A 24,844-nucleotide genomic window follows, 5' to 3' on the forward strand; every position below is an offset into this window, starting at 1 on the left:
GATCTAAATGAGCGGAGCCAGTGCAATTACAACACAATGAAAAGCAAAAGGTTTTCATTTACATCTACTGTATATTAAGCAATCCCACCACATGTCAGGATATAAAAGCCTGCTCTTGCAGCGTGCCAGTAACAGCCCTCACGAGCACTGTGGTCCATATGAGTGTATCCCTCGCACAGCCCACGCTGCAACACACACACGWGACTTAAGAAACCAAGTGTGGAACTCAACTTACTTGTTGTCACTAATGAAATCAATAATTTCCTGCTCCATTTTCAAGAGTATCATTCTGTCCCTGTCAAAAAGAAATGAAAGGATTTGTACCACCAACTATGAATAGACGTTTTAGAGGAAAATATTCATATATCGGTGTTGGTAAGGCTATTTTGCAAGCACTGTCAGCCATCTTAATTAACAATGAAACATGCTTTTTTTACCCTGGCTCATCTGCAAAGGAAAAAGAAAAAAAAGCTTGCTTTGCTGCACCTACATTGACATACATGACAGATTCCACTCTTCTGTGACCTCAACTATRGCCTGAAAGTGCTTCCAGCCACAACAGGCTGCAATCAATGCRTTGCATTGAAAGATTCTCACTGCAATGGATAACTTTTTCACCCTTTTTTGGTGGAAAAATGAAATTTCCAGCTAAGCTAGATCCTTCACAAGAAGAGCTGTACCTACAGAAATTTTCAGCATTTTTTCTGAGACATCTCTTCCACAAGGCCTTGATTTGCTGCAAGAAAGCTGGACACATCTAATTTAGWTAGAGCACACAATGGAAAACCCTCTTGGCTCCCAAGAGGCAATACCATGGCAGTTCTCAGGCAAAATGCTCTGTTTTCAACTGCAACGTCTCAGAGGTTCCTTTTACCCCTCTTCCCTTGTCAAAAACATTCAAAAGATCCCCAGCATATTTCCACACATATCTAAGCTTCAGAGTCCCATCATTTTCCATAGGTAAAGCAACTGAAGGACCTTCCATCCCCTATACAAGAGGTTATGCCAATACCCAATTATTGCCTGTTCTCCTGAGAATAATTGCAGAATTACAAGGCACCTACTTAACAGATCCAATTGAAATGAGCACTGAAAATTACGACATATAAAAATATTACAGATCTTTCCTTGGATGTTTAGAGGCAAATTTAATGATGAGATGGGCTTGTAGTTCCAAATGAAAACTCTGGGAATACTGATAGCAGAATCTGGCACTGAGCACAGGATTTTAATTGTCTGCAGCATTGCTAAAAGAAAGCTACTTTATATTCATATACAAATCCCCAACCACAATAGTTATAATGTATTATTGCAATTACCACATAGAGCCATATACAAGAAGGTAAGGACAAAGACCAGATGTTACTGAAAGTGAAATTAAGCAATGGGTGACTGGATGGGGGAGCAGGAGTTGATGCCTTTTAAGAGCATTTTTCTCAGTTAACAGCCTACCTCCTTTACATTTTCCCTCATAACCATCGCCAGGAAAAATAAAACACAGTGTACAGTTACGGGAAGTTGAAGACTGCCAGCTATAATTTCGGGAATGTCAGATCTAATGCAGGAAATACCTACCTGGGGTTATTCTTTAATGTGTTAATGAGAAACTCATGCAAATCTATGCCTGTTGAGTCTGTATACTCTTGACTGCAATCTGAAAAATAAAACCAAACAGCCTCCACTCATTTACTGCATTTCAACAGTTCYGATTAACTACGCTATAAATCAAAATCCATGTTCCAGCAACAACTTGAAARTATATGCTCTGAAAGAAAATGTACATTTGGAGTCCAGCCAARAAAGATCCGCCTTCTGAAGCATCAGGTGGACATTCATGATTCCCCTCCACTGAGAACACAGCACCAAAATGAACATTGACAGAAACTGCTGGTCATTTGGAAAACAGAGGAAACCTTCACACCATTCAATACCCTCCCAAATTCTTCCTTTAAACCATTAAAAAAAAATTTAAAATGAGAGAAAAAAAGAATTTTACTCATCAATGTCTCTTTGCATCACTTAATAAATGCTGTACACACAGCAAATGAGGAATCATGCCAGTGGGAACCCTATTTGCATTAAAAGACTGAAATCCAATGACACCTGGGAGTAGGCAGGTAATAGGGATGCGTGACARGAGTCAGAATTAATTTTTCAACATTATCTCCTGACTCAAATGCACACACACATCCTCAAGTTGGCGTGAACTGTGAGAGCTCCATTGAAGCCAAATGACAATTCACACCAGCTGCAGATCCATGCCCAGGTAGGCAATGATTATTTTTGAGAGATTACACTGCAAATTTATACCATGGATTAATGAAAAGATTTCTTTTTTTTTTTTTTTTAAAGTACCAAATTTAGATAAGAAGAAGTCTTGGTAGGTAATAMCATTAGATTGCAATGCAGGTTGAATGCCATGGATGAATTTCCTTATGTATTTACGATAAATTCTCCATGAGAGAGGAGCAATAGTGAAGAGKATTACTCTTTACTGCCTACACTGCACAAGTTACATGCTAATATATTATCACACATATATTTCTATATTTATGTGTTTATACCAACACAGTTAAGCATTCAAAAGGTCGGTTTTATATTAAAGAAAACTAATCACATCTAATAAGAGACCGCAGTTTGGAAGGTTTCTTYACTTCTAAAGCCTGATGTTTGTAGGAAAAACACTTTTATGCATGCACATTTCAAGTTCTGAATTTTCTCAGTGTATGAAAACACTTGTACTGTGTATATATAATCAAATAAAGAAACACATCCTTGTAAAAACATACAATCGTTTCTACAATGGTAATTATAATAATTTGAATATTTTTAAGTTCACCTTTTGAYAACATTCTGATCTTGCTTTTTTCACTGTTTTTATCTTTACTTTTATCCTTCTCTTTTTCTTTCTCGGAGTCATCTTTACTAGATTTATCTTCTTCTTGCAAGCTAGGAAAACTTGAAAGCTGTAGTTGGATTGATTCCTGTTGGGGAAAAAAGATATATAAATTATGGGCCAGATTCAGCAAGCTTCCCATGGCTTCCAACCTGCAGATATTGGCATTAAACTATGTATAGCTAGAAAAATTGAAGCCAGATACATTTCTTTCCTATTTGAAAAATGGTGGGTTTTAGGCAGGAGAATAATGACATCTTAGAGGCCAAATTCTAGTGGCATGTTGGTATTTCTTATCTAATATTTTGAATACCATAAAATTTAGGCCACCTCTATTAAGGGGACTTATTCTACACTTCAGTAATTCTCCCTTAAGACTTTTCAGAATAATGAAATAAATTTCATATGGCCTTCCTTAATTAATTCTTTAATTTAATACTACATATGTTAAGTGATGATCAGTGGATAGATATCTGAAAAATAACACTTTTTTCCCTTCATTAGAAAATCTGCAGGTTGATATGAATTGTTTTGCACAAACAAAACAATTYTCATCACATTCCCATCAGCTAGATRGGAGTTTTCTGGCTCTAACAGTAAAAGAGCACCAGCAAATTTTACACTCAATTGTATGGCTAACTAACTTATCAGGTCCTTCATATTTAAAGACATATGCAGATGTGCCTTTTCTAAAAGGGGGGAAGTGTGCCCTGTGACTTTTCAGGCATGTTGTAGTAACTGAACTTCTCTAAGACATTACAAATTTTACCCTCAAAAATTCAGTATTTCAGAGACTATGAGTCCCTTTGAAACATGCTTCAGCTTWAAAAAGTTAATAAAAACTGAGAATTCAAGCTGGTTTGAATTTTCTGATTTTCTTTAAAGAAATTGTTTTTCCCTGCTCAGAACATTACTTTATACTGGCTTTGTTTTAACAAAACCTTTTTTCTTTTCTTTTTAAGTTACCATGACATAATTTATGTATTTCAAGAAATCCTAACATGGTTGGACAAAATTGAAGGAAGCATACTTCTGTGTTTTATTCTTTCAAAGAAAAAAAAAAAAAAGCCCAAAAAAATACTATATGTTTAAGTAGTACAAAAAAGACTATTTGAAGAAAGATGTCCCAAACTCCCTGGTAAAATTTTCTTTCATAGAAGAGAGTCCTGCATGCTTGTAATTTTTTGCCATCATATTAATGAAAACGTAATTCACAGTTACTGGAGAAAACTAGAGTTTTTGAATGCTAGTAAATTCCTTTCCTTCACTATTTTTCAAAGAATACTAGCATGCCAAAAGATCARTAGAAAAATTTAAAGTAAGGGGTGTGGTTTTAAGCAACCATTATGAAATTCATAAGATGCTTCCAGTAATTATTACAAATTTTAGGTTTCTGAATTCTTTAAAGAACTACGAATCAGCCATCACAACACATGTAAGACAAGATCCTAACAAAACAAGGTATCAGCATAAACATGCCACAGTAAGACAGAAATTSGTTACTTCTCAGCTTAATCATTATTTGACTTTTTGTGAAGTTCAAATGTGGCACAAAAGACTTGAGATGAAAGGCATTGTAAAAGAGAAACAAAGACTTGGACCCAAAATTTAACCTGACCTACCACCCTTAATCCCTACTTCTGTTAATTTGTTTCAGTGTGTTAGCCAAAATCTGAGCCTAAAGAGGGACAGAGTGGGGATTCCTGGTCATTTGAGGTAAGGATACATTGAAATATGTTTCCTAACCTGCTTATTTGTACTCAGAGAACTAACTGTGCCTGTTTTCGTTCACTTCAAATGGCTGTTCAATTTCTCATTCAAACAACAAACTTTGGATCAACCATTGATTGCCAAATGACCCCAAAGGACAACTTGATTCCCTGCCATGGACATCAAGAGCACCAAGAGCAGAGCAATTGTGCTGCTAGCTTTTCAACAGGAGAAAAATGTAACTGGCCACGTGTTCCCAGGATATTAATGCTAAACTTCACAGTGGTTCTTAAAAATGCACTCATGAAAATGACAGACTTTACAGAAAAGCACATATATGAACATAAACAATATTGTTTTACATGTAACGTAATACTGATGTATTTGCACTAGAAAAAACACACGAAAGGGCTGTAGAGTCGTGAAAGCAAGCTACTGTATATTTTCTTATATTTTTATTGATTTTTCTCAATAATAAAATACAATATTAATAAATACATTGATACAAGTATAGTGAACAACAAAATAAATTTTCAAATTGCAATAATACACTTCTTGGTCTATAGTATAACATTAAAGGCAACATTTCTTTTAAGTAAGGACATAGTGAACCATTTCTAAGCACTCAAGATCAAGTAATACAGGTAAACAAGTTTTTTCCTTATACAGGAAAATGAAGGCAAGTATTCAAATATAAATACAAACATCAAGTCTGCAGTACAATCCATACTCAGTAGTTCTGGCAAGGTACCATACATTCTCTGATAATTAATTCCCTGTGATTTGTAAACCATTAAGATAAAATAAAAATTAATAAAAAAATTATTCCAAACAAAAAATAAACTATTTCTCCTCTAAAGTGAAAGAAAAACAATTTGGTTGGCACAAAACTTCCTGCATCCTTCAGCCAGCCCAAGGAGGAGCCTGCAGGTCCAGCTTTCCACGGCAAAGCTGAGCCACATTGATTGGTGAAAGGTCAGCAAAAGGGCAGTTCCTATCAAATTAATTACACCAAGCCAGTTGTTTCGTTAGAAAACAGATGCTGCAGTCAAGGGAGACACTTCATCTCCCGTAAATATTATAAGATGGTCAAAGAAATCTTTGCTGAGGCTGGTCAGTCAGGTAAGACCAAAGGCTGAGTGTGACAGGAACCCCTCCTCTGCCTGGTGTAAGGACAGGGATTTTGCCTCAACACCTGCCAGTCTCTCTGTAGTTCAGTACAGGTCCTGTGCAGTACATTATAAACTAAAGCGGTGCTTAATACAATCTCTTCGTATTGTTCTCCTTTTCATTCTCCATTAAACAACAGAAAATACAAACAAAATTGGAACAAAAGCCACACATTTTGAGTAATGCAAGTCAAGCGGAAAGCGTCTACCTACAACAGAACAACTGATAAAATAACCTGCCCATCTACTGCATAAGCATCATTGTAGAGCAGCAGAACATGTAGATGTCCTGCTGCTAAACAACTTGGTTTTTGGTCTTTCAATAAAATTAAAAAAATAGAAAAACCTCTCCTTACTTATGAGTTAAGAGGAGAGACAGATTTGTTTCATTTCAAGTCAATAGAGGAAACAGTGAGAAAGTACACTTAAATGTCATTTTTTATTTTTGTGCTAAGCTCACAAGAAGCCACTTGCTCAAGCTCTCTCGATGGCTGATTTCAATTGTACATAAACATCTCATAAATTATAGGCAGTGCTCATCATATTTTGGGTTTTAGTTAGCTGGAATTTTTTAAGCCTTACTCTCACTAGGCAAGCGAAGAGGAGTAATTGAGGCTTAACTTTTGCATTTTGGAGTAGTTTTTGAAGTTAGTCTACAAAGACTACCACCAGCKTTATTTCCAAGGTGAGGAATGCATCCAAGGTGAGGACAGAACTCCACCAGCTGCTGGGAATACAACACTACCAGTACAGATAAACTCAAATAGACGCTTTTTGATATAGGATCATTTACACCAAGAGTTTAAAAAATGAATGCCACTCAGTAGGAGGCATCCTTGGCTCTACCAAGGTATTTTAGAAAGCGAAGGACCTTTGAATTTTATGTGAAGGGGGACACTGATATGAAGTCTTAGAGGAACCACAAATCAGGGCATATTCGTAACTGTGTTTGGTGCAGCCTCGAAAGAGATAGCCTTAGAGAAAAGAGCATATTAATATTCTTTTTGATTGTTACTATTTTTTTTAATTTTAAAAATCTGAATTCTTTTGAATTCTTTTCCATTTGCTGAAATTTTCAGGGGGTCTGGAAAAAAAAGCAAACAACACCCTGTGATATAGTATAAAACTAATATTTCAAATTAAAGTTCACGCTATACCAGATAACTCCATAAAAACATGTTCACTGTCAGATGTAATTATTCCCCCAAGAAAGAATGCCCGATTAGGTAACACAATCATGCAATTGAAGATGGAGGTCAACCATGCAGCTAACAGCAATGATTGCGAGTGTACCTGATTGTCATGGAGATTCTCTGCTCCCGGGCGAGGGGATGACTCTTCACACACAGCAAGACTCCGCACGAGTTTTCCTTTAGCTCCTGACTAAATAAGAGAGAGAGAAAACAAAACAGAAAACACTACTATTGACCCCAAGCCACATAAGCTGTCCATACCAGCTGCTCCTAAATATCCCAAATAACTATCATCCACCCAGTCTGCAAAAATGCATCTGCCTTTGACACGGATTAAAAAGGATTCTAAGCAGCAAGACATTTGGCACACAGGGAAGGTGGTGGGTTTCTTTTTGTTTTTATCATTTCAGCTACAGTCAACTCACTTCCACCAAAACTTGTAACAGCAAAGAACAGATTGYCCAATACCAAAAGTAACTTAACATAAACTCAAAGGTTCTTTTTGTCATTTGGTCTTGGGAATTTTTTGTTTGTTTGGGAAGGCCCTTCTCTTCTTCTAGTAGTATTATATCCAAGAAACATGGGCAATAAAATCTGCAGGTATTATGGATCTGCACTATAAAAATTAAAAGAAGTTTTTTAGGGTTTTATTTCTTTCTAGAAGCCCCTTCCCACACTCCCACCCATTCCCCCCTTAGGGAGCTAGTCAACCTCTGCCTCTTTATGTCAAGATTACTTCATGAACACAAAAAAATTCTAACAGAAACATTAATTACTAAAGCAAAAGGAGTGAACCTTTTCCTTCTCCAGTGGTGCAWAGGAGCACACATGCTATCTTAACACAAGGACACAGCAAGCCCAGCAGCATAAAAGTATGACAGATAAAGGAAGCCTGACAGATTATATCTGCAGGCAGTTCTCTGCCTTTGGGTAACAAAACTACGGGGTAGGGGGCAGGAAAACCCCACAACACAAACAAAAAACTCAACTACATCAGTGATGGAAGAATGCCATTTCAATTGTAGACAGGCATTTAACTGAAATACTGTTRTTTAACAAATTTAACAAATCCTGTWGTGGCATGCAATTCCARAYGAGATGGACCCTTACCTTGGATCTCTTTTTCTGCTGATTTGCACCTCGTTTCTGGGTATAGCATAAAAAGAGAAGCAGTCATCACTTCAGTGGRCAGTGGGCATGACGAGAGCATTACCAATAATACACTAAATCACCTCTAACTGATGTTTTAAATCAGTTGCTGACTGCAAAAGTAAGTTCCCCAAACCCAGTTTGGAAAGCAGGGAAAACCAAGAATCATCTCTGCTCATTTTGATTCATTTTACAAACAGGTATAAACAAGAAAAACACTGTACAGTGTTCTGTAATGTTTCATAGAATAAAAACATAAGAAAAGGTATACTTAAGTAAATGCTTCCYCTCTCCAAATTCCTCTTAAATTGTGCTCTCCCCCTTTATTTTTATATTCAATTGAGCAAAAAGGATTAAAAACCCCTCATCCAATAAAATCTTCTTATCAAATTACCTTCTTAGGCTTTGCATAACAACTTTTTGTTGGCAGTAACACCTACAAACCAAACCACAYATTAAGTAATTATTCATTAGTATTACCTGTAAATTCATGAGATCAAGGTAGTTTTCTAAATCCCCAAAGAGGGAAAACAATCAAATATCTCACCAAGCTTTAACACAGATGTCTAGAAATTAACTTCTCAGAAAAAGTAATAACATGGACAGCAGCCTAAAGAGCTTGAAGGGTATAACAAATGACAGCATTTATTTTATAGTGAAATAAAAAAAACCCAAAATAAATATTTTTTTAAAAAAAGATATTTTAGAAAGGAAAARAATAGAWACCATCTCAAAATCTTAAGAAAAAMTAGAGGAAGTGTAGGYAATGAAAGAATTCACAGAAAYGGAAAAGCAAGGGCAACAAATTGATATTTAACACACCCATTCATTATTCAAGTCTTACCTGCAGCTCTGTCTTGGAATCACTGAGCTTCTCCTCCTCTACTTCTGAGCTTTCAGATTTATTAAGAACACAGTTGTCCGGGTTGGCTTCAGAGRTGGAAGTCTCCTGCTCATTTGCAGCTTCCTCTGCTGTCTCTGGGTTCAATTTACCTTGCTCAGACATTCTTCCAGACAGAAATTAAAATAACAAGATTTGGTGACCTGAAAGTTCAAGATGCCACGACACAAACACACAAAAAAAAATTGAGGGTGAAATTTATTTTTTCTTTTGATTTCCAATTCCAGTTCCTTCGATAAACAAACACAAATGTGCAGCTCAGGACTGGAAAACTATGTATGTCTTAGTACTGAATCAATAATATTTTGTAACAGCAGAATTGTGTCAGGCTAAGCAAGCAGAACAAGGATCTGAGCAGTCATTGTGGAGACATTTAAAGGTAAGGGGCTGTGACTTCCCAGCCCAGCCCCAGGACTGCCAAGGTGCAAGTAGGGACAGTGAGGAACTCTCTACCCCAAAGCTCTGCATTACCAGGAAAAAAGAACCCATTCTAGGTCTCTGGCATCTCTGTGTTCCCCTCCCCTAATTTGCTTTTTCCTTTTTTCTTTTTTTTTTTATGAAAGATTTTAAACAAACAGAAATAAAACCCAAGYATGAGCTACAACACTGCTTTTAGCATACAGCTGTGGGTTTTATGCATAGCAGAAGCCATGGTGCTCACTACAATTTTTATTTTATTTTATTTTTTTTTTAAAGAAGTAATAATTCAAGGTAAGTACAAACTCAAAATTTGGCAATAAAGCTTTCAGGATCAACACTTTCAGGGATCAAACCAACAGTTCCATTATTAAAACAGCTCCATTATTAAACCTAAGCCTCTTCCCAAACCCCATGTCACACTTCAGTACCAGGAAAATTGCACAGGAAACCCTTGGCAGCTACTTCTAATGAAGAAATCTTAACTGAAATGCATTTACTCTCAGCTTACAATGGGTTGTTGTACAGAAGCTTTAAAGGCTTTTCAGAGTTAAAATCTATTATTATTTTCTCTCTCTTTCTCTGCCCCGGCTCCCTCCTGATGACTCCCCCACTGATCAATTGTCAAATGAGACTCATGAATAATTTAACTTTTCTTTCCCCATCCACTTGGCTTGAGAATCATCTTCCAGATAAAAACCTGTATTTGAAATATGGAGTGATTTCGGAAAGGGTCTTTTGCAACACATTGCCACTTCTCAACAATGAAACAGCACYTATGAAGCAAAACCACACTTTGCCACTTTTTTTTTTTTTGTTTTTACCGCTTGAAATTGAGCATTCAGCAGAATTAGTATAGCTTATGTTTATTTTTCCAGGTGAAAAAAAATCTAAGTAATACTGAGTTTTAAACACTTACTTCTTCCAATTTTTGCTTTTGTTTTCACAGTGTAAGCAAATRAAATTTCCTATATAATCTTCCTGTTTCAGAAGGACTGTGAATTTCACAAGACATCAAGCTACATGGCTCATAAACAAACTGAACAAATATSAAGCTAACCTGAAGCTTGACTTGACTTAATATGAGCTAATTTGTGATTTTCCTTCCTCCCACCACTCTCCCCAAGAAGGCAGATTATTTTGGCCATTCTGCACTTACAACTGCAACTTGAACCACTTTGATGAAAATTCAAAACATGCTGAGTGGCAAGACCTTTAATTGGTCTGTTAAACAACCCTTAATTTGATAGGGATTTTTGTCAAGGAATGCACAGGCACACAGAAGCTCCTCATGAGCAGATCAACCTGCAGCTCATCTACACRCTTACACAGTGCTCACAAAAACAACTGCACTCGGACCAGCGGCACGGAAGAAGCCGTTTACCTGAAAAACTGCTATAATTCCAACTGCCTTTCTAGCGTCTTCTGTTGGTCTTTGCTGGTTAAGTCCACACAAATGATCAACGTCAACGTGAGTCCCATGTCCCCATTAACAGTTCAGAGTGCCAATCTCCATGCCGGTCCTTCCGAGAGCTTGACACACCATAGCCAACCTGGAAAAGACGAAAAGTAAATAACACCAGCAATGATCACRGCACAAGGGAAGGATGCAATGGGTAGGACCAGATTTCTAACATTAATGACCAGTTTCAAGCAAGTCACTTTCACAGCTTGATCCAGCTCCACCTGTCTCAAAACTGCCTGCTTCTTCTCTAATGAAGGCTAGAGCCGGCTGTTCAAGTCATAACAGCTCCTACGCAAGGAGCTAAAATTAACAATTGCATTATGCATTGAAGATTACTCATTTCAATTTTAACCTTTTTTAGCGAATTCCAGCACTTTTCATTAAAAAAACCAGCATATATACATATTTATACATAAGCTCATCTGTTTGCTTCAACAGAAATCAATGAGGGTATGAGGAAACCAGATTTGCCTGCTTTTTAACTATGGCTTCTGCTCCAATTAAAATATCAATAGTCAAACACAATTGAAAAAATAGTCAGGTGGGTGCTTTTAGAAAGTGACCTGCTTCACCAGGACAGTGAATTGAGATGTTCATTTAATAAGCTGAATAAAAGCTGAAATGATCCAGAATGGGAGGAGGAAGATGAGGAGAAGRAAGAGATCCTATTCCCYRAACAACAGCCAGCAAAAAAATTTCTTCTGAAGCACTGTGTGAAGAAGAAAAATGAGATTTCCAGGTAATGGTTCGAAAATAAACCTAAACAAAGAGTTTCCTCAGCAATGCAATTTTTGCTGTTCATCAGGATTGTGTTTGCCAGCTGAATAGCTGATTGAACAGAAAATGAGCATTTTAGGATGAGTTGGACTGATTTGCAAGGCATGGCCATGTGCTGAACTGTCTTGGTACAACAGGCAGCTCTTCACAAGACCTGCACGTGAGTCACGGCTGAAGCACTCAGTGCAGACACAAAAAAGCAGCACATATGTTTCTACTGGGGAGGGAGGAGGAAGCCAAGTAACAATAAAATTTAAAAAAAACCTGAAAATCATCTCCTGTTATTCAGTTTCTTATTTCTGCAGTACATTTTTCATTGTGCACGGCTGCAATTGCTGTACAGCACGTGTCAGCATGCTGAACTTGCATGAGAAAAGAGCTRAATTTGAAGCACCAGAAGTAGAGTTTAGCTTTTCACAATATTCCAGTCCTGCTCTCTCCAGGGGCTCTGGCACATGGAGGAGACCAGCACACAGTTTCTGTAAAATATCACTGCCATCCTGCAAATTCATATACATAACTATTTCTTTTCCTCAAACCATTTAATAATTTGTAGAGAGCAATAGAAAATAAGTCTTCCCACTAGCTTTTTGGTATTTTTCACAGATATTTTTCGAAATTCTAGCTCATTGCAAACATAGGCTCACGATGGGAGTGGAAGAACACCATGGAAAACTAAGAACTCAAGCACACATAAAAGTATCTCACGGAGCCAGTACTCAGAGAGCAAAGAGTGAATAAACCACTGACTTAAAAATCCTTTCTTCATAACCRTCTTCCATTAACTGAATCCCTCACACTTCCAAAAGAGAGATGGGGGGAGGGGGAAGGGGAAGAAATCAACAAAAATCAATCACAAACTAAAAATCCCAAGGAAATACAATGCATTAAGTTTTCACCTGGAGAACTGCCATCCAGAAAATAGACTGTTGTAATCAAAACCCTCCAAAACTAACAGAGACACAAATATCTGTACCAAAATCAGAACACTCACAAAATTGATTTCAGCATTCTCCAGCGTGACCATTTGTTATGAATTAACTATTCATAAGACAAACAAACAGAGTGAAACAAAAACCAGACAACAAACCAACCAACCAAAGGATATCATATGCAGCAAGTGATCTGCCAAGACTTGGTCTTGTGCCACAGATGTTCAACATCATCCTATCATGCTTTACCCAAGACAGATTTCCTCATAAAATGAGTTCCCCTTATTGTTACACTTAAGATCTCAGAAGACAACATCATTTTTCATTGGCAATGTACAAGAAGACCACAGAATCTTAAATTAAAACAACAAAAGCGATCCATAAATTTCCCCAAGAAAAGAGAAACAAGWGGAAAATAATCTCACAATGTACAGCTACCATTCTCAAACCCAGAATAACAACATCTCTTAGGATGATCGTTTAAAGAAATCCTTCATAATCCTCTTCCCTTTATCTTCTGGGAAACAGAACGCAAGAAGAAGTGAGACATATAGCAGTCAAATCTAGCTCTTCACCTTCCCTTAATATAGCTTTCCTCCTCCTTCATTAAGCAAGTTACAAGTGATGACTAATCATTTACACACTACAATACGTAAAATACACTTCTGGTTGTTTGGGTGGGTTTTCAGAGGGGCTCAGGTTTCCATAAAATATCTCARGGAGAGTATAAATAGCAAAAAGGAATCAGACAGAAAATAGCCATTAAAAAAGTGAGACACTTTTGTTGGAAATATATCTCTGTTTCTCCTATGTTTCCAGGATATGTCATTATTCAGCGATGAATGTACTTTTTACTATTGTAAGTGCTGCAGTGACAGCACTGCTATGGAAAAACATACTGGATTATTCTCTTTCTTGCGCATCAACAGAAATGTCAGCGATGATTTGACTGTCAAAACCTTCAGTACCGAAGTGACGCAAAAGACTGAACAAATGCACTTCTGTTTTTGATCCTCAGGTAGAAACCACAAAGCTTGTTGCTAGGCAAAAACCACCTTCTTGATATGCAAGTGAGCAAAATTTCATGGGGGTTTGGGATCTCAGCAGTCTACGGGAGTTTGTGGCAAAATTTCAGTCCCCTTAAAGCAACTTGAATATTGCACACAGCAATCCAACAGAAAACACAGGGACCCACCAAGTCACTTGTAGATCCACTTTAATGGAAATATAATCTGTTTGTATAGAATTTATAAGCACCAGCTGCTCAGCATACACTGTGGGATGGAAATGCTGAGCTTTTTCTTAAATTCCTTTCTTTTTACCAGGATTTTCATTTTAGAAGCTGAAAGTACTACTGAGCTTGAACAATGACAGTCAGAGCTTGAAGAGAATGGGAWGGAAGAAGGCGTGGATGGTCACATACATTCATACAACACATACCACGCAGATTCCAAGAAAAGTCTGTGGGAAGGAATACACTTAATTTAATGCAAGAGTTTAAAATCCATACCTAGAAGAACTGTCAAAACCCCAAGAACAGAAAAGCAAGAAGAAAGGGGTTAGAAAGCCCTAAGCAAGAGCACGTGAGAGCTTATCATCAACAGAAATTCAAGAGAGACACCTGACAAAACCCTCAGAGGCCACTACAGGTGAGCAAGCCCTTTCTCTATTATTCATGAGAYGATTTGATGGCCTCAGAGGTGCACATGCTAAAGCAGGCTTTCCAAGGTCATTGTGCCCCCAGTATCACACACATTCTCTCTCCGAGAAGAGATGAGCAGGCTGTAAGGCCAAAGAGCATGCTTTTAACTGAGAGCAGGCAGCAGCAGCAGGCAGSATTGAACTCTGACAGAGAGAAATCCAAGGGCTTTTCTTCAAACAAATCTGCCAAGCAMAGAGGTAAAAATCATTTCAGCATGAATAGATCCTGCTACTGCATACTTGCTGATACTGGCCATACCTATACTACAGGATCCTTCTCTTCCCATCATGATTCTCCACGCTCATGAATGGTATGACTCCATGAGCTGCAAGAGGAGTTGYCAGTCGGGATTTCCACTATGCAATATAAACCTCATCCATATGTATTGAGAGGTTTGACTCGTTATTACTAATTCACTCATCAGACTYCTGGAAGGCACTGGAAATGGACTACAGAATTATCTTATCAGTAGACACAACCCACAATTTGGCCAAATTCTCATGGCTTAAACCATAAACTTCCCATTATTTGACATGTTAAATAATGCTTAAAAATTACAGTTTTTTACAACTGCTTAAATATTACAGTTTCTATCATTAAGCAAATCAAAGAAAATCTCAGGTTTCATAATGAAAACAAAAGTTTCAACTTTTTTATGGCTTCAAAGAAACTCTTCATATAAAATGTATTGTTTAAAAAAAAAATCCCAACAAAACCAACAAAAAAAACCCCTAACAACACCATCACCAAACATAAAAAAGGCAAGTAAAATAAATCCTACAGTTTTAGATCAAGCACACTACAACCCACTTGTCAGTCTCCTGGTATTTCGGACTAGTCAAAGTCTTTACATCATTAGACAGGTGTTACTGTGTGTTCCTTTCTACTGTTTTCCCACATTTCCCAAAGAAATGCACAAATGCACTTGGAAGCCAAGCTTGCTGGGGTGTATTAGCACAGCAGGGTAATAATCCATGCCAGTTCTCATATAAAAATGCTTTAGTATGGAAAAAAAMCTCAAAATGTTAAGGCTGTGAAATACATAGAATTCTACAAGTTCATTGTTTGTTAAAAGACTGAAGACTAAACCTTAAAAAACAATTTAAGGTTGCAAAAATATTGCAAATGGTTGCAAAAATATTGTTAATGAAAGTGTTTGATGTCATATTTTATTTCTCACCTCCTCCTCACATTGTCCTCTTTCCATCATCACTAGAAAACCAAATAGTGTGATTGCCTACATTTTCTGCTCCTACGTGCCACAAACCATTGCAAATAAAAGGTCATTTACTGATGGCACTTTACCAGAGACTGTCAGCCGACACTATTTTTTCCCAAGAGTTACAAAAACATGAGCATCTGCATACAAGCAACAGTGCAGAGACCCCTGACTCAGCTTAAACACACCAGAAATGAACCATCAATGGCAGCCAAATTTGATGGAAACAGGGCAGATTGAAACACACTGAACTAGATTTAAAACCTTATATAAAAAACAGTTGTCTTTTAAAAGAGGCAACTAGATGATATGGAGCAGTCTCCTAGATGAAACATCTCTCTTGGAATGGCACTGGCTTTTATCCCAATCTGCATGTGAAACCCAGTATTTACAAATTACAGCAACTGTTTAGAAACCAAAGAAAAAACCGAGAAGCAAATCAACACTGTGGTTTACACCTGATTCATTTTTTTTTCAAAAGGATCCTCTTGATCCTAACAGATTACCACCAATATTTTTCCACTTTAATCCCCTGTCAGATGACCTCATGTCAATGTCATTATCTTCAGCCAARTAATAATGATGTTCTCTCCAGCTTGTTATATTTCTGCAAAGCTAGAAGCTTTACCCAGAAAAATAAATATAGATGGCCTACAGGGAGAGACTGCTTTGTTTTAGTACTTAAGAAAAGGCTTAGGAAAAAAAGAAGCTCTTTTATCTGTCACAATGATCATTTGAAGTCTTCCAGGATCAGCATGAAAAGATATGAGGCTGAGTGATCTGGCTAATAAATGTCAATCACGCAAGTTTAGTAGGAACTGAGTAACACCCAAACTTTTAACAAGCTAATCAGATGTACAAATCAGCACTCCTGGAATGAGTTGTTTGCTTTAGAACAGCCTTCAACACCACCTCATGCATTTCAAACATATGCCAAATTTTATCTCATTCCCTGAAAAAACCTGACTAATTTCCCTAAAATCAAAGTCATTAAATTAACTGGTCTCACTGAAAGCTGGTGGAAAACAGCACAGCACTCGTGACTCTGAAGAGAAAGAAGCGAGGTTTCTAGCCATCCTTTCAATGCACACGTCTCCTTGAAATACACAAAAAGTAATTTTCCTTAAACCCCATAATGAAAACAATAGCCAGCATAGGCAAATACACAATTCAAATGGAAGGAGGGACTGAAACTCATCTTCCCAGATAATCAGGTCTATTTCTCAGCTATTGAAGATAATTATATCACAAAGTCCTCTTTGGAGACCAATAGCTTTATTTTATGACTAGAGGTCTAGGGAGGATGCTTTAGTAATTTTGCTGCAAGGATGCTCAAGAATCTCACTGCCTTGCCAGGAMATCATCTCTATTACCCCACTGTACATATCAAATACTTTGAACATTTTTCTTACTGTGCCAATAGCTGTTCTCCACTTTAATTAGCTTTCTTGAATTCACAATACTTTTGTGTTCCTGTGGGAAATAACTGCACATCACCTCATCATTTGCTGGTAGGTTTAAAGAAGCCCATTCGTTTTAATTGCCAGTTAAACAGGTCTGCACTATTTCCATAACTATCTGCCTCTAGTCCACTTTTTTTTTTTTTTTTTCAATTGACAGTCTGCTTCATTATTTCCTCACATCTCACCAAGACTACACTCTGGGCACAGATGTTCCTCCACCACTTGGAAGATAGTTGGGAATGCACTAGAGGAGCTCCATTTCCACAAATACTAAAACCAATTTAAGGACAATGAATAACACAAGGACATCCCAGAGGGAATACTGTCACTTCAATATGAAACACTGACCAACATCATGGCATAAATGAACCTGTGTTCCCCACAGAAAGTTGCTGAGGGCAACTCAGAGGTACTGCAGAGACCCTGATTCTGGCTGCCACCACAGACTGAATTGGTGGGATTACAGATCCCCAGCACAAGCTCGGTGACATAAATAAAGCTGTTCGTGTGATGTTATACACTTTCATGCATAATGAAATCTGGGAGAATATACAGTTTACACTCATTTTGATTTTAATAGAATATACACATATAACTGAGATTAATGCAGAAGTTCTGGAAACACTTCTTTGTTTCTCTAAGTCAAGCTATCCTTACTCTTTCTTCCTTCAATGCCTTCTCTTTGCCATATCTCTTAGGTAGCTACAGATTACATCCATTTTGCTTTACACATAGAACTACAAGATCAACTTAACTTGTTTCTTCACTCAGTTTCTCCAAAAGCTAAAGGACTTGACTAGAAATCCCCAGCACTGTGTATCTGCTTTTTGAGCATATACGCCTTTGAAGATTTCAGCCTAAGCAGRCTGCAGGTAATAAACAAGCAGCCAGCTAAGCCATCTTTCATCATTCACTAATAACCAAACACAAAGCAGTCAAGTCCGAAAGGGGAAAAAAAGCTCACAACATCCCTAAACAAAAGAAACAAAACAATTTTGCAGATTACCAGCACGGTATTTTAAAATACACAACATTCAGGAAACTGAYGGCCCATAACTTACAAGCAATTGTTTTACACTTCTTCCAACMTCACCAGGGGATGGAGGCATAAACAGAATGAAAATACATCAAGAACTGACCAAATATCATTGAGTCTCACATGTGCTGTTCCTGATTTTTTTCTTTTCCAATTTCTGTAATAGCTCCTATGTTTCATCCTACCATTTCTTGACAAATTAGGTGCATTTTCACAAGCACYAGCTTAATTGGCAAATCCTGAAAGAAAATAATTGCTAAGAGCAAAGCAGCATTACACTGATGAAACAGACCTGAGCTTAACAACCAGAATTGCCTTAGCAGACAAACACTGACTGCAAAACAGCAAAAAGCTTTCAGACAAGAATTGAAAGGGAAAAAAAAAACTTATTTCTTCAAAAAGTCTCTTTTGATTACCAGAATTAAACATAGCAGCTATTCTTGCTTTCCTAAGGCCATTTTCTGAAACAAAACATTTTACTTCAGCCTGCAGCTGAAGTAAAATTCTTCATTCCAGAAAAAAAAAACAAAAAAAAAAAAACAAAACAAAAGCAACAAAGATTAAAAAAACTAAATCAAAAAAGCACCATCATACACTATGAGGTATCCCCCCCACCTCTGCTCAGAAAGTACAATTATACTTTCCAAATTCAAAGACAATTTATATCAAGCTTGTTTTAATGCTGAACAAGTTTTCTAACTCATATTCTAGCCATCAAAATCAACAAAGGCTAGACAGACCCTTTGARACTTCCCAGTACCAGATGATTTTATGCTTTTTAATAAATAATCTTATTAAATTTTCTTTATCAACAACGAAACATCCCTAAAATTTCTTTGGTAGTATTTATTAGAAAATATACTGGAATACAAATGCTTTGTTGAGGACTTATTTTGAGCATTAGTAAACTTGGGAGAGCAACATCCAGTGAGAAGAGTTTACACAGACCAAGTCTCATCAAGTATATCCATTCTGCTATGAATTGCTCTYCTGTCTAAAATCTTGCAAGACCTATGGACAAGATTTTCACAGTTTTCAATCAAGTCTGGAAATGGTCAAAGTTTTTTAATTTGATTCCAAAGAATGGCTATTTTTCCATGTCGGATACACATGCCCTTTTTCTGGTTGTTAGAAGCCCTTCTGAAGAAAAAGAAAATTAAGCTAGAGACATTACCTTTCTGCCAATATTACAGAGAAACTATAAACACATATAATATGAAAATATATATTTTATGTACTTAATCTAAATATATTTATATTTGAGTGTGTGCATATTTATAATCTATGAAAATATATTAATCCCATTTTGTGGGCTGCAATTTTGTATGGCGTCAGGCAATGCAGTTAGGTAATAAATATCACACATTACAAAAAAAAAAGAAAAGAAGCCTTAAGTATGTTATGGATTGTATTCAATACTTTATGTTGCCATTGGTTCAAAAGGAAATTAAGAAAAATACCAACTATAAATATAAATTAGAAGTCAAAAGGCCTCATGACTAAATCATGCTATAAAATCCAACAAAGCCATTACACATTTTTGCACAATGCTTCAAGCACTGGAGTGACAAATAAGCTGAACTTATTTATCAACTTATAAACTCAATTTATACTCACAAATCAAGCCTTAAAACTTTTGCCACTTCCCTCGTCCTTTGAAAAAGCAGAGAGTAACACCCATTCTAAGATACTGATATACACCACATTCCCTCCTCAGCAGCATCAGTACAATATGTTACACATTGCAATCCAGTGCTGAAGAAACCAATAAAGCCATTCAGCCATGAAAAATCGACCAGATATTTACCCTGTCACCCTAATGGCCACTGAGAGGAAGAAATTATCTTCAAAACAGTTACAATAGTCGAGAGAGAAAAGGCAGAAGCTCAGCTTCACAGAACAGGCAATGCCAGTTCACAGATTTGCAGCTTTGGCCTCTGAAAAGATCTTGCCAGAAACCCTGTGGTTTCAACATTATGTTTGCCTTTTCCAGTGGGTAATTGAAGGCTCCCTGTGATATCACAAACAGAAGAAAAGGCAGAAAAAAATGTTTCAATGTCTGACTGTGTTTTTCAGGAAAGAAATTATGACATATTTATGAGAGATAACCAGTTTTGTTAAAAATGTAATWGGCCACCCCACATACAGCCAGCCAGAAAGCTTCAGGACACAGGAACTAATAAAAGAGCAATGAATACACTGAAGAAATCAGATATTCAAGCCAATGTCTCCAAGGAATATGTTCTATTAAATTTAAACTAGGGAAAAAAAATATATTTAATCTAAAAGGACATTCTAAAAAAAAAAAACAATCAGAAAAACTGAGCTTTTTCAGTACTTTAAATTTTRTTATACAAATTGAAGTCTCCAAAAGTTCAAATATTATTTTTAAAAAAAACTCCTACAATATCAAAAATTGTGTTTACCTGCAGTGAAACAATCTGTCTTACTTGGCACTAGAAACCACTAACTACATCAATGATCTAAAAATACTGAGATTTAAATTACAGGAGAGAGGTGTGGGACCAAAACTCTACAGCCTCCAATACATTTGATTTCCACTGCAGAATGGCCATATCATCACATCATATMATTTTTTTCATTGCTCTTCTCAGTATGAGGAAAAACAAAAATATGATTATCAAGCACAGCACCAGAATCACAGAGAAGAATATATTGCATGAAATTTGAAGCAGAAAAATGTAGGTGGTAGAACTTYACTGATTATGATATATATTAAAGATAGCTCTATGCTACAAATTCTTTAAAGTAAAGATGTATTTGCACGTGTGAGTTCCAGTGTGGCTTTAAATGAAACTGTAAAATGGGACTTTTAAATGAAAGTTTTGGGGTTTTTTTGTTCTTTTTTTTTTTTTTTTTTTAATAGAAGTTTCTCATAACAATTCAAGACGGTATCTCTAAGATTTCAGAATTTAATGAGTACTTTGGAACTTCAGCTGCCCTAAATTATTTAACTAAAATTTCATATTGGCTGCTTATGTATATTTTAGTGGTATTCAACCACGTAATTCAGTGACTCTCTTTTTTCTTCCTCTAAACATTTTATAAAGCTCACCTGGGAATTAAGTATTTTTTTACTTATTTTTCCATATTTGGAGTCTAGGTTGAACTTWCCCTTCCAATAACTGAAACCTTACTGTTGTGCAAAGCACAGACTCTATTTGGTGAATTATTCCTTCATATGTAATGGCAAGTTATTTGAGCTCAAGATTTATTCTGATACCTTCAAGATTTCCAAAGGCARATGAAACATGACACAACTATGAGAAAGGACAAGTCAGTAACCATTTCTGTCACTATAAACCCAGTTCTCCTCAGAAATGCAACCCTTCCCACAAATCACCTTTCCTGAAAAAAAAAAAAAAAAGACATTATCCTTTGCATGTTTTATTGTAAYCTGTCAAAGTGCAATGGAAAGAATTGATGCCTTTTTCTTCTGATATTAAAAATTAGGTGCCTGAGAACTTTACACAACAGACAATATAAGTAATTTACTGTATGTTTTGCTTAATTTATGACACTCTGCAGCAAAAAAATCAGATCAAATACTGATTAAAAACCTTCATCTGATGTATGTTTGGAGACACTGAGATGAGGGAAGGAGAATTGCAGTTCCATACAGAAGAATAGAGAAAATAAACTATTCCACAAACAGAATTAGAAGTGCTATARTATCTCAAAATCACACAATTATGACATTCAGTTTATAAGCATTAATTTCAATATGCAAATAGTAAATAAATAATCAAATGCACCCTCCCCTTCCCCCTCTGCCCCAAATCCCTAGTMAATATACAAAATGGGGTTAAAACACCTAGGGGCTTGTTATGTAGAGGTGCTGACTGTAAGCAAGSTTACCAATATTCCAAGTTTTAGCAAATACCATCAGAAGCAAGTGTAAACAACCACACTAGCAACTCTGCCAGAGAATCACTGAACTTCCCATAATCCATGACTTTCAAAAAAAAAAAAATCCATACGACTGAGTGAAAATTTTCACTCCATTGTGGAAATCAAAAAATCACAATCTAAAATACCAAAACTTTTATTACCATAAGAAATACCTCTTTGTGACTAAATGAGTAATCACCTAACAGTATAAGTTATGGCCATATTCTAAAAAAAAAAAACTTGAGAGGACTTGAAAAACGAATTTTACAAAAAAATGTATTTGACTTTAACTTCAGCTGCTAGAGATTTTAGCTATTCTCCAAAATAATTCAATTAAAATGGTTGTGTCTCTGAGCAATGTTCTCTCTCTTCTCCTTAAAACCTCACAGTTCCAGGCTGTCAACTGTGTTTCTGTATGCTGATCAGGATTAACTGGGCTGAAGTTTTTTTCCTTTTGCTATTACATAGGCTTCTATGCTTCACAGGTGATTTTTCTCTGCTCTTAGAGATGAGCATTGGTTTTAAATGCATCTACTATATAKACATAATCTGACAAGTTTCATTTTCTTTCCTCAGAAATCCAACAGAAAAAAAAAGTCAATGAAACTGTTGCATATCTCAAAAAAAAAAAAGTACCTAGCAGTAAATTCAGTTCTGGAATTTACCTTTAATTTGATCCATAGCTGTCTCAAATCAAAGAACTTTTTGGGCACACTGTAGGTGTTCCTCTAAATTAGTAAAGTAACATCTTCAGAAAATCTCCATTATTTAGCAAGGACCAAGCACAGTCCACCAGCAACCCCTGTAACTGCACCATGCAGTCCCATATGTTAAAGGCTCAACAGCACCAATAAAGCTACTTTTGATTCAAGTTGAGAATTGGGCCAGAAAAGCCCTGATCCTYAGAAGTTCCTGCMTGCMTGGAGATCAGAATCCACCTGAAGCCTATGATCTCACTGTTACATCTTTTTACTTCAGTTTTTCTCTGATGCAGGAAGGGATRCTTSCYGCATCAGAGAAAAACTAAATGGATAAACCCCCAAGGATAAAACCCCCATATCTCTCTCTTTCTACCCCTCTTCTGAATCTCAGTTCTCCTAAGAGAGCTTCTGAGTTAGACAGCCAGCTCAGGGAAAACAAATGTACAATTTCGTAGCTCCATGCTAGCACAGGACCATCAAAATAGTTGGGTTATTAACAGCAAACTTCATCTTGACCTATAAATGAGGAGTCTTGAAGCTGTGGCTGTCAAAGTTACTCTCACAGTCCACCTTTTGGCAGCAAAGATAACACCTGTGARGCCATCCAAAGGTGAATCTGCTTTTAAACCATTTCAGATAGCACTGTGCTCCTACTAATTCACCATTTTAACTAGAATTAAGAAATGAAATAGATTGCATCCTATTTGACGAGGGAAATATTTTTAATCTGTGATAATACAGAATCTTCCACATTTTCACAGTAGCTGCTTGGAGCTACCACAATATGGGAAGCAAGTCCACCAAAATGAGACAAGAATGTGGTAAGTATCCTTAGGGACAAAGCCAACTCTCTATTAAAAATGTAAAATATGTATCATAATTCTGTTAGAATTTAGAATAAAGAATAACAAGAAATATAGAATAAAGACACTTAAACATTAATTAACATCCAAGGACAGCTGGACATCAAAATATCACAGACCCTTACAGAAACTCCAGTTTCTTATTATAACAGGATAAAACCAAACAGAATTTCTGCACTTGAACTCCAATTATAGGAAGTTAAACAAAATCATTATGAATGCAATACCCTGCTGTTGGCTAYAAACTATCCTGCTGCTCCAAACAAACTCCCCTTGATTTAAATGGGAGTCATAAGAGGAGGATAATGGCAGAAAACTAAAGAATGGCAGCAATGCTGACACTGAAAATGAAGCTATTTTCTKCAACTAAACAGAAATAATCCGACTCTCACATGGCCAGTCTTAGACCAATCTTCCTCATCCTTCCTTCAAGTTATGAGAGTCTTCATATGTTATGAGAGACAYATGAGAGTCTTCATTGTCTGACAGCTAAAACATGCAAACATYAGAACCAAATCAGATTAAAAGCAGGAAGAGACAGCAAGCAGACTAAAAGGAGATCACCACAGCTCAGGAGTCCCACCACTGGACTGGGGAACAGAGCAAGACTTGCTGTGTTGCCACAGCAGCGTGCAGAGATTAGCTTCTGCAATCACTGTGAGTTTACTTCTGCTCAGGTCAGGGCTTTAGTAACATTCCTGATATCTACATGGTGYAGCCTTGGCACAGGAACTGTTAATTGCATGGCAGTACAAAAACCAAAGGTTTGCTAAATTGCAAAATGGTATGACACTTACAAGTCAGCAGAATACAACTGTAATTAAAGTATCCCTTTAGTTGTCTGTAAGCCAAAGAAGTAATACTTCAACTTGTTTTTCTAAAACATTTATCCAAGATCATTTAGAAGAATGTACTGAGATGCAATGTGGCCATAATGGAGCTCACTGTTTTAAGCCTTTTCATTTCGCTGCATACTGTAATTTATTTCTTCTTGCAACAGTTTTTATTAAATAAAGGACTGCTTGCTATGCATTTTTCACAGTGATATCAGGATGGCATTCATAACCTGATTTGTATCACCAGCAGGCACAGAAAAAAATGTCCATGCAAAAGAAAAAAAAAAAAGTTACATTTCAAAAGACATTTCAAAAACACAGAAGTCAAGATTTTCAAAGTGATGGCTCCCACAGCATACATAATGTGTCATAAGGAATATTCCATATTGCTCTGTTCTATGTTTTATGCTACTTAGCCTAGTTATAATGGTTGTGGGAACAATAAGCAGCCATCCTGACAATTTCATTCTCTACTGCAATGTTGCACTAATGGAGTTTCAGTA

At 36.6% G+C, this 24,844-nt stretch overlaps 1 protein-coding gene across 9 annotated transcripts in view; it reads right to left on the reverse strand.

Moving 5' to 3' along the window:
- The window catches only part of ARPP21 (cAMP regulated phosphoprotein 21), a 138,827-nt gene that overhangs the window by 90,107 nt on the left and 23,876 nt on the right, over positions 1–24,844 (reverse strand). For 4 of the 9 annotated variants that reach the window (XM_057376976.1, XM_057376975.1, XM_057376973.1 and 1 more), the window contains exons 1-9: positions 11,080–11,144; positions 10,820–10,988; positions 8,962–9,161; positions 8,512–8,553; positions 8,079–8,114; positions 7,069–7,158; positions 2,840–2,984; positions 1,576–1,654; positions 236–295 (exon numbers count right to left, since the gene is read on the reverse strand). In XM_057376976.1, coding sequence (XP_057232959.1) covers positions 236–295; positions 1,576–1,654; positions 2,840–2,984; positions 7,069–7,158; positions 8,079–8,114; positions 8,512–8,553; positions 8,962–9,123 — 614 coding nt within the window. In that variant the 5' untranslated portion in view covers positions 9,124–9,161; positions 10,820–10,988; positions 11,080–11,144. Of the gene's footprint in view, positions 1–235; positions 296–1,575; positions 1,655–2,839; positions 2,985–7,068; positions 7,159–8,078; positions 8,115–8,511; positions 8,554–8,961; positions 9,162–10,819; positions 10,989–11,079; positions 11,145–24,844 lie in introns of those variants that run through there. The other 5 variants (XM_057376972.1, XM_057376971.1, XM_057376970.1 and 2 more) reach the window with 3 other exon arrangements.

Source organism: Malurus melanocephalus, unplaced genomic scaffold (assembly GCF_030028575.1).
Source record: "Malurus melanocephalus ecotype Western Australia unplaced genomic scaffold, MMel_1.1 scaffold_297, whole genome shotgun sequence".
Lineage (NCBI taxonomy): Eukaryota > Metazoa > Chordata > Aves > Passeriformes > Maluridae > Malurus > Malurus melanocephalus.